This window comes from Dipteris shenzhenensis, chromosome 26 (genome assembly GCF_047967505.1).
Source record: "Dipteris shenzhenensis isolate YYH24624 ecotype China chromosome 26, Dip_SZ_1.0, whole genome shotgun sequence".
Taxonomy (NCBI): domain Eukaryota; kingdom Viridiplantae; phylum Streptophyta; class Polypodiopsida; order Gleicheniales; family Dipteridaceae; genus Dipteris; species Dipteris shenzhenensis.
Window position 1 is genome coordinate 34,311,306 of NC_141621.1, and position 13,861 is coordinate 34,325,166.

Genomic DNA, 13,861 nt, shown 5'->3' on the forward strand with positions numbered 1-13,861 from the left:
ATTGTTTGACTATTGAAATAGGGTCTGCATCTGTGCATACATTGTTTCCTTCAAAGTTGTATACTAATAACGAACTAGCCCATGCATACTCGTTTGACTATGTGAATACATAAAACATGCATGAGCTTTACAGGAGTTGAAAATATGAAAGCAGAGATAGACAAATTATACCCAACACTTAATTGGGTTGCAACAGCGGGCCCTACCTCCTCTCCTGTTTCGTAATGACCTGCTCCACAAACTGCATGTGGATCACCTCCAACTTTTACAGTGACTATCGATGAAGCTTGATCTGTTCTTGCTCTTATTCTGATCCAGGGCTTTTCCAAAGGATGGAGCTTACTCTGCTCCACATGTATAAGTGCCCCTGGCTGGCATCATGGTAGTGTTACTCCATAGGTTGAGAAGCTTCCTCTATATTGTTAGAATTATTGTTATAATTTAGCAGTGACCAATGTAATGTAATAAGTAGGTTAGGGGCACTTTTCCCTCATTTTAGAGGTTTTTCCCCCTAACCACAGCTAGTTTACTAACTACGGTTAGTGAAGGATAAGGTTTTGTCACTTAGACAAAACCTATCCCACTCTTTAGTTGTATCACACTCTTCTATTGCAACTATTGCTTTTAGCTCTTACTCTCCTACTCTCTTGCTCTCCTGCTGTCACACTCTGCTCTCTTTCCCTCTCCAACTCACATTTGGTATCAGAGCAGGTTGACCCTGCTTCCTGCTTTCTTGCTCGCAAGCTCCCTGCTCCAAGAACAACAGATCGCTGCTTGTCCGTACAGTCCTCCGTACAATCTGTACGGACTGTACTTTATGCACCGCCGTACAGCTCCTGCCGTCAGATCCGTCCGTACATCGCCGTACAGCCCGTCAACTGTACAACCGTACTGTCGCGTCAGCTCGTACAGCTCATCGTCAGTACTCGTACGGACTTTGTCGTACAGTCGTACCTTCGTCGTCGTACATCTGCCGTATAGCTTGTCGTACAGATCTGCATTGACTGTTCCGTATAGATCCGTACATCCGTACAGATCGCACAAAAATTCGTACAGTCCGTACATTGTACGGATTTCATACTGACAGTTCCGTACAATCTGAAGAGGCTGTACTTTCTGCAGATTTTTCCTTTGCAGGTGGACTCTGGAAGGTGTTTCGTGATAGGCATTTGCGGAGAGAGCCATTGTTTGGCTAATTTCTTGCAGAAAATTGGGGCTTTTGCAATTACACTGCAATTTTGCAGTGAAATTTGGGGATTTTGCAGGCAGAGAGCAATTTGTGCAACATTTGGGGCTTTTAGACCATTTGCCCCTTTCTGGTTGCAATTTCAAGCCTTTCTGGTTGCAGGTTTCAGTTCACACTGCCTTTCTGTAAGTGTTTTGAGCAGTTTTGGCAGGTTTTGGGAGAGATTGGATGCTCTGGCAGATTTTTGACAGAGACATTACAGAGTTTTGAGTTGCATTTTCAGCTAGTGTTTGGCTGTGTTTTTTTGGGAATTGTGCACTCCATTCCCAGCAAGGGAATTCAGATTTGCATTTGTTGTATTTTCTTTCTCAGACATGGCCTAGCAAAATTAGAATGATTTCCAGTTCAGCGGTCTCTCACAAGAGGATAAGCTGGATGGTACCAACTACTCCCTCTGGAGTTTTATGGTACACAACATTCTGATTTCCGGTAATTTGTGGGACTATGTAAATGGGGATGAGATCCGGCCAGCAAATGTGGCACCTAATACCCCTCCCCAGCAAGGAGCAGGCAGAGGTCGTGCACAGGGTACAGCTGCAGGACAAGTTATTGGTGCAGCTATACCTACCACTCCAGAGCAAAAGAGATGGGATTCACGTGATGCTTTAGATTTGTCGTGTATCTCTCTTTCAGTGAAAAGATTCATCATTCCGCATATCCGGTCGTGTAAGACCTCAAAGGCAGCATGGGATATTTTGGAGAGCATGTATGCAGCTCGGAATGATGCCAGGGTGTCTTTTTTGAAAAGAGAATTGTCTCATACACATATGGAAGAGGGTGACTCCATGTCAGTGCACCTAACAAAGCTACAGGATTTACGAGAGCAATTGCTGAATATTGATGAGATCATTCCTGATTCAGAGATGATTACCACTACTGTGAATTCTCTTCTTGAGTCTTATCTCAGCTTTCATACCTCGGGGATGCAAATCCTCTCAATTTTCACGAGTTGATAGGACTTCTGTTGCAGGAAGAGCAGACTGGGAAAAACATGGCTTACGAGCAGGTGAACATGCCATGCTTTTAAAATTCAAGCCTAAAACAAAGGGACAAACAAAGACATCAGCAAATCAGCCTTCCAGTGGTTCAGGACAGCCTTCTCAAAAGGCTAAGGGTGATGCAGGTAAGCCCAAGAAGAAGGGTATATGTCATTACTGCAAAAAGCCAGGTCACTACATTGGAGAATGTAAGAAGAGGCTTGCAAAAGAAAAGAAAAACAGCTTCGGTATGGCCGTTTCAGATTCAGCTCCTCATGCATCTGACAATGAGCAAGCTACAGCCAACTTTGTGGAGCACGACTATGCCTTCTTGTCTTGCATTTCAAACTCTCAGTTGGCTGCTCCGGATACTACAACCACTTGTAATGATGACTCTTATGCTTTTCTGACATGCAGTTATGATTCTTCCAAGGATGCATCAGCTTTCAGCGTCAATGAGACACAAAATACATGGTATTTTGATAGCGGTGCCTCAAAGCATATGACTTCCAGGAAGTGTCTTTTCACATCTCTGCATCCACCTCCCGTTGGTAAAAAGGTCACATGTGCCAACAAGTCCTCCTATTCAGTTCGTGGTACAAGAGAAGTTGAACTTATAGCCATTGATGGCTCAACATTCAAAATTTCTGATGTCTTGTATGTGCTTGGTATCACAAAAAATCTACTTTCAGTGTCCACTCTTAACAGAGCTGGATTTCAGGTCATTTTTGAAGGTGACAAGTGTGCAGTCCATGACAGAGAGAATGACTATGCCTTGAGATTGTCTGGCACTTTGTTACGTGGTCTTTTTCAGCTTGACATGTATGAGAAAAGACCAGCACATGCTCTTGCAGTTTCCACTCCTACTGCTGCTATGCAGAATGCGGAGTTATGGCATGCCAAATATAGACATGCATTATGGCAGCTTGATAACACTTCAAAAACATGCTATGGTTGATGCATTGCCGACTCTTGAAACACCTCCTCCACATGCCTGTGAGGGGTGCATTCTTGGTAAAATGCACAGATTTCCCTTCAAGAAGGATGGATCAGTAAAAGCTGTTTGAAAATTACAGCTTATTCATAGTGATGTCTGTGGTCCCATGAGGACTTCATCATTAGGTGGTCATCTTTACTTTGTCACTTTTATAGATGACTACTCCAACTACACTTGGGTTTATGGGCTGAAACGCAAATCAGAAGTGTTTATGGTTTTCAAACACTTTGCAGCCATGGTTGAGAATGAATCAGGACTCAAGATACATACAGTACGCACAGATAGAGGAGGGGAGTATTTGTCTGCAGATTTTGATGCATTTTTAAAAGACAAGGGCATTGCACATCAGCTTACAGTGAGGCTAACCCCTCAGCAAAATGGCAAAGCTGAGAGGAAAAACCGTACTCTTATGGAGATGGATAGATGCATGCTAAAAAGCAAAAGATTGCCTCACAAATTTTGGCTTGAAGGTCTCATGTGTGCCAATTATGTTTTGAATCGAGCTCCCACAAAAGCTTTGAAGACCAAGACTCCCTATGAAGTTTGGCAAGGGAGAAAGTCTTATGTGGATCATTTTCGTGTTTTTGGATGCCTTGCATATGCTCATGTGCCCGTTGAGTTTCGGCATAAGTTGTCTGATAAGGCAATCAAATGCATTTTTGTTGGGTACAGTGCAGAGAGCAAGGGCTACCGTCTCTACAATCCTGTCACACGCAAGATTATTGTCAGTAGAGATGTTATATTTTCAGAAAATTCAGCTCACACTCAAGCTGAATTTGATATGCCTACTTCTTCCACTACCCATTGCCTTGGGTTCCCCTGCTGATATATCTGATGCAAATCAAAATTTCCAGATACCTCCACATGCTCCGATTCAGCCACAGGATGTCTTACCACCTCCACAAGCAGTGGAAGAGGTTGTTCAGCAAGAAATTGCAGATATACATGCAGCAAAAACAGTTTCAAATTGGCTGTTACAAACTCTCAGGGAGAGTAAAATTGATGCTCCATTACCTGGCAGAACTCGTAGTGCAGTAAGGCATGGAGGGAGAGCTCTTTCAGTTGAATCAGCTTATGCAGGTACTCTTCTTGATGAGGAGGAGCCTGAGACATTTGAAGAAGCACAGGATAATGTGCATTGGATGAATGCCATGCACGATGAATTGCAATCCATTTAGAAAAATCAGACATGGGAAGTTGTCGATTTGCCACCAGGTAAACATGCCATAGGTACACGGTGGGTTTTCAAAGTCAAAAGAAAGCCAGATGGGTTCGTTGATTGGTACAAGGCAAGGCTGGTTGCAAAAGGATATGCATAGAAAAAGGGCATAGACTATGAGGAGACTTTTGCTCCTACATCAAGAATGACAACCATCCGGTCAGTTATAGCCATGGCTGCAAATTTTGAATGGAATATTCATCAGTTGGACATTAAAACAGCTTTCCTTAATGGAGACTTGTTGGAAGAGGTTTATGTCAAACAACCTCCGGGCTTTGAAATTTCAGGAAATGCACATCAAGTATGCAAGCTGAATAAAGCTTTGTATGGGCTGAAACAAGCCCCACGTGCACGGTATGCCAAAATTCATGCCTTTTTGACCAGCAAGGGACTGCACAATAGTCCAACTGAGAGCACCCTCTACATCAAGAAGGATGGGGGGGATATTTTAGTCATCATTCTTTATGTAGATGACTTACTGCTCACAGGGTCAAATGAGGATAATATTCCAGATTTTAAAGCTGAATTGCAGACCACATCTGACATGTTAGATTTGGGGCTGCTACACTTTTATTTGGGAATCCAGTTCACTCAAGAGAAAAGTGGCATCGTTATGTCTCAATCCAAGTATGTGCAGAAACTCTTGGACAGATTCAACATGCAGGATTGTAAGCCCATAGCTACTCCCATGGAGCCGGTACTGAAGCTTACAATGCATGATGTAGGTGAATCAATTGATGTCACACTCTATAGTCAGGCTGTTGGATGCCTCATTTATATCTGCAATACACGACCTGATATTCAGTTTGCAGTTTCTCAGGTGAGCAGATATATGCACAGCCCAAAGACTATGCATTGGCAGGCTGTAAAACGCATCTTCCGTTATTTGCAAGGTACAAAGTCTTTTGGCTTGATGTTTCCCAGGGGGGGTGACTTGCAGATGCATGCCTATAGTGACTCAGATTGGGCTGGAGACTATGACACTAGGCAGTCCATAAGTGGCAATTGTTTCTTTTTGGGCAAAGCTTGTATTTCTTGGTTAAGCAAGAAACAATCTACAGTGGCTACCTCCTCATGTGAAACTGAGTACAGGGCAGCTTTCACAGCGACAGTTGAATGTGTTTGGCTGCGTCGTTTGTTTGCTGATCTTCATCTTTCATTGGAGGGTCCTTCTCCAATTCTCACTGATAGTCAGAGTGCTATTGCAGTGGCAAAGAATCTTGTGTTTCATGCTCGCACGAAGCACATTGAGGTTCACTATCACTACGTCAGAGAGAAGTTGCATGCATGCAGGAGAGATCAGTATGATCTATGTGTCAACGCATGACAATGTTGCAGACATTTTCACCAAAGCACTTCCACGTGAAAAGTTTGAGGCATTTCGCAGTGCCCTGAACTTATCTCCTTTTGGTGATTGATCATTTCCTTATACATGACATTGGCACTGCAGGGGGGTGTTAGAATTATTGTTATAATTTAGCAGTGACCAATGTAATGTAATAAGTAGGTTAAGGGCACTTTTTCCTCATTGTAGAGGGTTTTCCCCCTAACCACAGTTAGTTCACTAACTACGGTTAGTGAAGGATAAGGTTTTGTCACTTAGACAAAACCTATCCCACTCTTCAGTTGTATCACACTCTTCTATTGCAACTATTGCTTTTAGCTCTCTCTCTCCTACTCTCTTGCTCTCCTGCTCTCACACTCTGCTCTCTCTCCCTCCCCAACTCACATATATTGCTGCAGGTCTATGTTCAAGACACCTTTTAGCTGTGTGTGGACTCTTCTCAAATCAGCTGTGGGAACTTCTCCACTTGGGCACCTTTCTTGAATTGAATAAGGCAGTGAAGCATTATGATGCCCTATTCTATATGTAAGATATAATTAACAAAGTTCAATATAATATATTTTCCTTAACTCAAAATGAAAGTGAGACGAAGGGTGAATTGTATAATAAAGCAATTTCAAAAGTTAACCTTTGGTTTAAAGGGTGAGAATGTTACATCTCCAAAGAGTGTAACTAGATGTAACCAAGGATAATTCAATACTTGGGGCTGATCCCTGAGGTAGGGCGGGGTTCTAGAGACATCTAAAGTCTTTTTCTTAATAAAGACAATTAGTTCACTAATGACTGCTGGGACAGCTTGTACAGCTAGGATACGTGGATAATAATTTGTTGAGGCTAGGGTCTCCTACTGGCTCATCGTTGTGGAGAAATCCCTAAAGGGATGTGGACCCGCACCTCCTCGCTGGCTGCCCTCAGAGAAGTTGTCTTGCAATGGGGGTGAGTGACGAAGTCATGGAGGGAAAAACAGAGGGGGGACCATTTAGTGTGGGCCTACCCCTCCCATTGTTGGACGTGAGGAGGGATCAGGAGGGGGGGGGAGCTAAGGGTGAGGGGCAACTGGAGCTGCCTGGTGTGGGGGAGGGGAGGGCAGGAGAGGGAAGGGGTGACAAGGCCAGAGGGAGAGGAGGTCCCCCCGCGCAACCCCCCTCCCCCCCCCCCCCCCCCCCTCCCTTGCGGCTCCCTCATAGAAGTTGTCTTGCAATGGGGGTGAGTGATGGGGAGATCAGTGAGTGTGGGCCTACCCCTCCCATTGTTGGACGTGAGGAGGGATCAGGAGGGGGAAGCTAAAGGTGAGGGGCAACTGGAGCTGCCAGGTTTGGGGGAGGGGAGGGCAGGAGAGGGAAGGGGTGACAGAGGGAGATTTCTCTGATATTTACTGAACATTTCCATCTCTTTGCATTCACATTTCTATGCTGTTTCGTTTCACAGATCCACTCTCCATTCTCTGTTCACATATTCCGTTGCACTTTGACAGTCCACTGTGAAGCCGTGGTACTAGGGAATAAAGAAAATGAGTTGAGCTCCAAGGTAGGCAGGTGTCTGAGCAGTCTCTAGGGAGGATAAGTCGATCACAAGGCCCTTTATGCACAGCTAACTCGTGGATAATAAGAAGATTAATCCCATAAACATGGGATGATTTCAAGGTCCGTGGTATATATTGAGAAAGGTGATAAACCCTCCTTCAGTCCCACCTGCTTTTTGTTGGGGGATGAAGGAGGCTATGCATGGCTAGGAGGCGGGGGAGTGGGACCCAACCGTACTCGGCGCATCCAGTGCATGGCTGTTATGTGACAGCATCCGGTGTATTTCCCAACACCCCATACGTGATGTGTTCACTGGAGGATACAGGTTGTGGTGTGTACCACAGATCCATGTATTCCATTGGGAACTCAGTTTAGGCTGGCATGGGAAATCACAGCCGAGGACATGTATTATGGTTCGAGGATCTAGGCTATTTGGTTCTCTCTCTGAGGTGAATCCAATAGGCGTGTTGCTGGAGGGTCCATGGTTGCATCTTCATCAACTTGCTTCTTCAGATTATTGTGCTCACCATGAGTTTAAGAGAGGGTGTTGAAGTATGGCATCTCATAGTGAGAGAGGGCTTCTATGTGGGTTTGCCCGCTCGGGAAAGGATAGGATTACGTAGGCCCGATAGGCTAGGTTAGGCAGGAGCAAATGGCCCTGGGTAATGGTTGGGTAGGGGCTCAGTTTGGGCTCCCAAGAACTCTACGTCCATAGATGGGCACTTCTTGAAAGAGGTGTTTTTCTAACGTGAGGCTCACATGTACCCAAACTAGAACCTAGCATCTACTGGGGTCGAGACCCACAACAGATCTAATGATTGCTTGATCATAAGCTCCTGAGCTGCATGCTCAACCTGCTTTTCGTCCTCTGGCGAGAAGCGTTACGGCATCAAGCAAATTGCAGTGCATCTGTTTTTGACCACTTCTTGTGGGGCAGCCAAGGGCTCAGCTTGCTTGCTATCCTTGAGAGTCTCCAAGAGCCTCCTTGGGATCGTTTTCTGCTGTATAATGAAGCCTTCTCTCTTAATCCCCTCCCAGTGGGGAAAGGAAAACAACTAGCTGGCTGCCAGAAAAACAAACATGTTTCCAAAAAACACAAATCATTGCCTAGGGAATCTCCAGAACAAGGGCTAACGGCTAGGATGGGGGGTTATACAACCAGTGAATACCTCTCGTGTTAATGCATAGAAGATACGTGCAGGCCAAGCCTTGCAGAAATGCTCTTGTGTTCCGGTGAGCGCTCTAGAACTTGGAGTCCCTTGCCCATACGGCGTGCAGGGTCGACCAGGGTGGTTCCTAGTGGGAACTTGATGGTCGCCCATCATAAAACTGCAATGGGCAACCCAAATGTTCCAAGCAGTGATGCTGGACACTATCTCCCATACGCTATCCTTTAGAGAAGATGGAGGGTGCAGGCGAGAGGGAGGAGTTGCAGGGTGGTTGCTAGTGGGAACTTGATGGTCGCCCATCATAAAACTGCAACGGGCAACCAAATGTTCCAAGCAATGATGCTGGACACTATCTCGCATATACTATCCTTTGGAGAAGATGGAGGGTGTAGGCGAGAGGGAGGAGCTGCCTCAAATGCCTTCAGGAGGCTGGAGAACATGCAACCATGAGTCCTGTAGGTTGGAGATGATAGATCAATGGAGAAAGCATGGCCTTCCTCAATCAGGCACGCAACCATCCCCACGTGAAGTCTCTCTGCATCCACTGTGTATTGGCCACAATGAAGTAGATCCTTTGCGCTGTCGAACAGCCCCAAAGACAATGCATAATGGTCTTTAGATCAGTGACTCTGCAACGATGGCATCTACCATCTATCCGTGTCTCCTCCCGCCGTAGGCCAATGGGCAGGTCTCTGTGTGCCACCATCCAGAAGAAATAGAAAATGTTCCAAGGCATGCATCTATTCAAATCAACATGAGAGTACATTGAGGTACAACATGTTGCGTCATGCATGTGTCAATCTGCATGGGTCCAAGTAGGACCTAGGGTGGTTGTGTCTATAGGCACCACACGTGTTTTGACCCTAGTTAGGGTCCATCCTAGGGTTTCGTCTCTATGACTACTCGAGTGTGGATTCTCATTCTGTGTTGTTGTACAGCTTGCATCCTCCTCCTCCCTTTGCACTCCCGCTTCATTTTGCTCACACTTCCCCACATTTGATTTGTTTCCGTGTAGCTTTGGAAATAACTTTCCAGGATTTTTTTTGAGAGAGGTTTATTAGTTTCTGCAAAAGGCCAATATAGTCTATGAGACCAAGAATTTTAATCAACGTGAGAGTACATTGAGGTACAACATTGCATCATGCATGTGTCAATCTGCATGGGCCCAAGTAGGACCTCGGGTTGTTGTATCTATAGAACATTTACCGAATTTGTTCTTGGCATCCCTGTTTTGGTGGTGCTCTAGCTTGCCTTCGAGATGGTATGATAATAGTACCTTGAATGGGGCGTGTGCCCACCTGGCATGGCTGAAAGTCAAGGTCATTGTCACGATGTCTTCCAACCACTTATTTTCTCGCAAAGGACTCTGTAATCTCTTGTTGTTTAGGCTTAATGATTGTCCATATCCGTGTGTCAGGGGTGAAAAGATCCATATCCGTGTGCTAGGGAGATCCCCCGTTGATCTCATAGTGTCTAGGGCATCACATCAAGACACACTCCTCTGTCTTTACTTTGTGTGTGAGAGAGAGTAAAGAGTCTCATATCTCTACAATGTCGTGTGGCTGGCTTCCATCTCAGAGAGTATAGAGTCTCATATCTCTACAAGTCGTGTGGCTGGCTTCCATCTCATGTCTTGCTAGAATTTGGAATCTATGGGATGAATTTGTAAGATGGCCCATGGTGATCCATACTGTATGGAAAGGATAAATATGTAGATACAAATGTTGCTTGGATGAAGCCATCCTCGCTGAGATGGAGAAAATGCTCTTTGTAGAAGGCCATCCTCATTGCATTTGACTGTGGGGGAAATACTTATTTCCTATGGATGTATACCTACCATAGATTGACCGCCTAGATGATTTGATTGGTCTCTTGCTATGTCAAGAAGTGGGCTTCTAGTGAATATTGATATGGCGATAAATGGCCCTTCGCCTGCTATAACCATTTGGAGACTCTTGCATACTATCTCTCTCAGCTGCAAAGCTGCATAGATGATAAGAGGGCCATCCATGGGATGGACCTTGGTGGCGGAGGTGTTTGATCATGTTAGCTCATAACAGGACGTGTTGTTTTATGGGTTTGAGGTTTGGGGATACTTGAGTAATAATATTCAAGGTGTATGTGTCCGCAAAGTGAGTGGAGAGCAACCTTTGACACCATCTTAGAGAGTCTAGATTCTTGGATTGTTGGGGGTGACTCAACCAATAAGCTTTGTTGGGGGGGGGGGGGGGGGGGGAGATTAGGGACGACATCCCCTTTGTGGTCACTCCAAGCCTTATGGTACAAATAGAGAGGAACTTTGAGAATCCTCCAATGCTTTCCTAATGGAGAAGTACCTTAGGGAGGATAGCTTGTCCTCGATGTTCTTTCAGTGCTTTTGGGAGCTCATCCACACTCCCTTGCAGATCTTCGGTTTGGGGCAGCTCTCTAGGGGACAGGACTGACATCTCTACTAGTGGTGCCTAATCACTGTCTATAAGATCTAAGCCACAGTCTTGAGCTTATGGATTTCTACACACCTCCCCAACATCAGGTTTTGTTCTCCAGTCCAGGTTCTCATGGGGGGTACACAGAGGACGCCTTCCACTCCTATGCTTAGTGCACCAGGGTTGTCTTCTAGCCCCCTTCCTTTTCCTTTTGTAGTAGAGGAAATGGGGGTATATCCTCCGTCCACAGGAGGCTGGCTTGGTTGGGATGCCATAGAAATATTGGGGGGAAACTATCTGCCTTTAAGGTTGAAAGGGAGGAGCAGAAGGCCTAAAAAAAGATGCTCGAGGAGCACACGCTTCAGGCATCAAGGCACTTCAGCTTGAAGTTACAACCTTAAACAAGGCAGCCTCCTAGCATTGGATTTGAGGGCCCTTAAATCACAAAAAAGAGGAGAACACAGTACTTAAGCTATGCGTGAGCCAAGGGCAAGTCTTGGAGTGAGAAAAAGGATGGAAGATACAATGACAGCCAAAATGATATAGTACTCCAAGAAGGCTAAATCATGGTCCCATGTGGTCAAGGGACACAAACCCTTGAAAGTCATTCACCTGGGATTCCTCCATACAACCTGGGATAGGATCTCCGTCTTCTAGGCAACGGGCCCAGGTATTTTGTGTGCCATCCGAGCCTGCCCACTAGAAATGACACAACAAGCACCTCAGCTGCTCCATGAATCCTCTATGAAAGCATCAACATTGAACAAGAGGTACTATATCAGTCGGTCGCTAGAAGGACCTAGTTGACCACCAACGCTTACTTTGCCAGTAAGAGTCTTGCCAAGCTCCAGTAGAGGATCTTGCGCCAAGAACTCTCTCAACACTGGGGTAATCTGTTGCTCTGCTGAAATGTGTAGTCCCATATAACATCCACATATCTCGCCATCCGCCCCAGGGAATCCAATGGAAACAAGGTCCAGCACCCTACACTTGGAGCTCCTCGGAGCCTGAGTAGAAACCAATTCCAGTTGATCTTACATGCCAATGCCATCTCAAACCCTCTGTAAACTCAGGGCTATATCATCTACAACAGCTTCTCCTAGGTTGACCATGCATTTTGGCATCCATGACTTGTGTTCTTTCACTCTGTTGTTTTTCAATTTCAGATGTGTCATCTCCAATTATCTAAACTATCTGCTTTGGATTGGTCATCTGTTTCTTCATTTGTATCCCCCTCATGTTGCTTCTTTGTATTCAATGTGGATATTTGTTCTTGTGTGTCCCTGAGCCCCTTTTTAATGTCTGCAATTTTGTTTGGTATGTGTCCTTGGATTCCATTGCCCCTATCAGACTCCTCACCTCCAACCTTGTATGCTTCTAATTCTGCTTGGATATTCTTTACCAACACTTGATGGTCCAGCATTCATGCAGTGATGTTGGAGGCCTGCTCTTGCACCATCTGTTTCAGATTTCTGCTCTCTTTCCAAATAAAGCCTCGTCAAATGCCTTCAATGGGCATCCTAACAAGAAGTCAAACAGCCAACTTGGTATTACAAAACTAGCTTCATCCACCATCACAACATAGAGAGAGAGAGAGAGAGAGAGAGAGAGAGAGAGAGAGAGCTGTGTATTCTTTTGTGTGTATGTGCATGTGTACTTCGGTTAATTGTCCTTGGTAACATGTGTTTCCTGCCTCCCAAAGCTTATTAAAAAGATGATGCAGACTTTGGATTTAATTGAATTTGGTATGATGCATGAAGCTTGAAATTATTTTACCCTGATGCCGAATTATTTTGTGTGCAGGTTAAAGTTGCTTTACGAAGGTTGCAAGCATTATACTTCCAACGCATGGGTCTTAATTTTCCAGATGTTGATTTCAGCTGTGTAAAGACTAGGACGCTTGCTACCCTATGCCAGCCCATAATCCCTTGTGGATCTTCTCCTCAACTACAAAATGCCCAAGGGGGATCTGGAAAGCCACAAGCAGAGTTGGGCACCCCACTAACGGTTCGTTCTGTGACCAAAGCTAGTGAGATGAATGAAGAAAGGATACCTGACAAGGGTGCTCAAATGGAGAGCAAAAAAACTCACAAAAAGGGGAAGGTAAAGGTTGGACAGAAAACCTTAGAGAGAGAGAAGACAAAACCAGGAGGGAGAACGGGAGCAGAAGCTTGTGCAGGTGAATTGCGACACCCAGTGGATTTAGTTTTCTGCAAGAAGAAACGGAAAGATCGAGGGAAAGTGACCAACAAGGTAAGAAGTATCGCTGTAGCGAATGACAATAGTGTTGTAGGAAAAAACGTAGGCAACAAGGTAGTTACAGAATCTGATAATAGGGTAGTTGTAAAGTGCATAGGGAAAACTGGGAGAAGCGCAGGTGCTGGAAGCAATAATGGCACTGGAGATTTGAAATCCGGGGCTAGTTCAGGGGGAGGCCCTGCACACAAGTTCTCTGGTAAGATTCAAGTTGGGATGAACAGGGGAGCTGTAACTTTAGGATCAGATCAGTGGTTGACTCCAGTAAAGAAAATGAGGACAGACGGAGGAAAAAGAAGACCAAGCCATCTTTAAGTTGTTGTATTTATATCCTGTAATCCATTCATTTTTGGGTCAAGTCACACATGCTGACTTGCCCCTGCCATTCCTTTTTGTATGGTTTGGCCAAAATCAAAGTAGCCTTATACATGGGTACACATGGTTATTCTGCTCACCCAAGAAATAATTCACACGATCTTGTACAATGATTCTAAGCACCAACAATCCTCTGGGTGGTCATCTGGCAACCGAGTATACTTATGACCTACGTCAATGTTTTTTTTTCTGTTAGGGGGGTTTTGCTGGCAGGGTGGCTATCTAATACTGTTGGGGGGTTTTAGAAGGAACTGCTCTACCAGTGAGATTTTGACATGCGAGTTTAAAACCTTTTGCATCAAAGTTGGGGATATCTGGTAGCTGGCCT

General features: G+C 45.1%; 1 protein-coding gene across 2 annotated transcripts in view; it reads left to right on the plus strand.

Moving 5' to 3' along the window:
• Positions 1–13,538, plus strand: part of BRM (transcription regulatory protein SNF2) — a 66,710-nt gene extending 53,172 nt beyond the window's left edge. For both annotated transcript variants that reach the window (XM_087397329.1, XM_087397330.1), the window contains exon 14: positions 12,706–13,538. In XM_087397329.1, coding sequence (XP_087253455.1) covers positions 12,706–13,473 — 768 coding nt within the window. In that variant the 3' untranslated portion in view covers positions 13,474–13,538. The remainder of the gene's footprint in view (positions 1–12,705) is intronic.
• Positions 13,539–13,861: the final 323 nt, after the last annotated feature.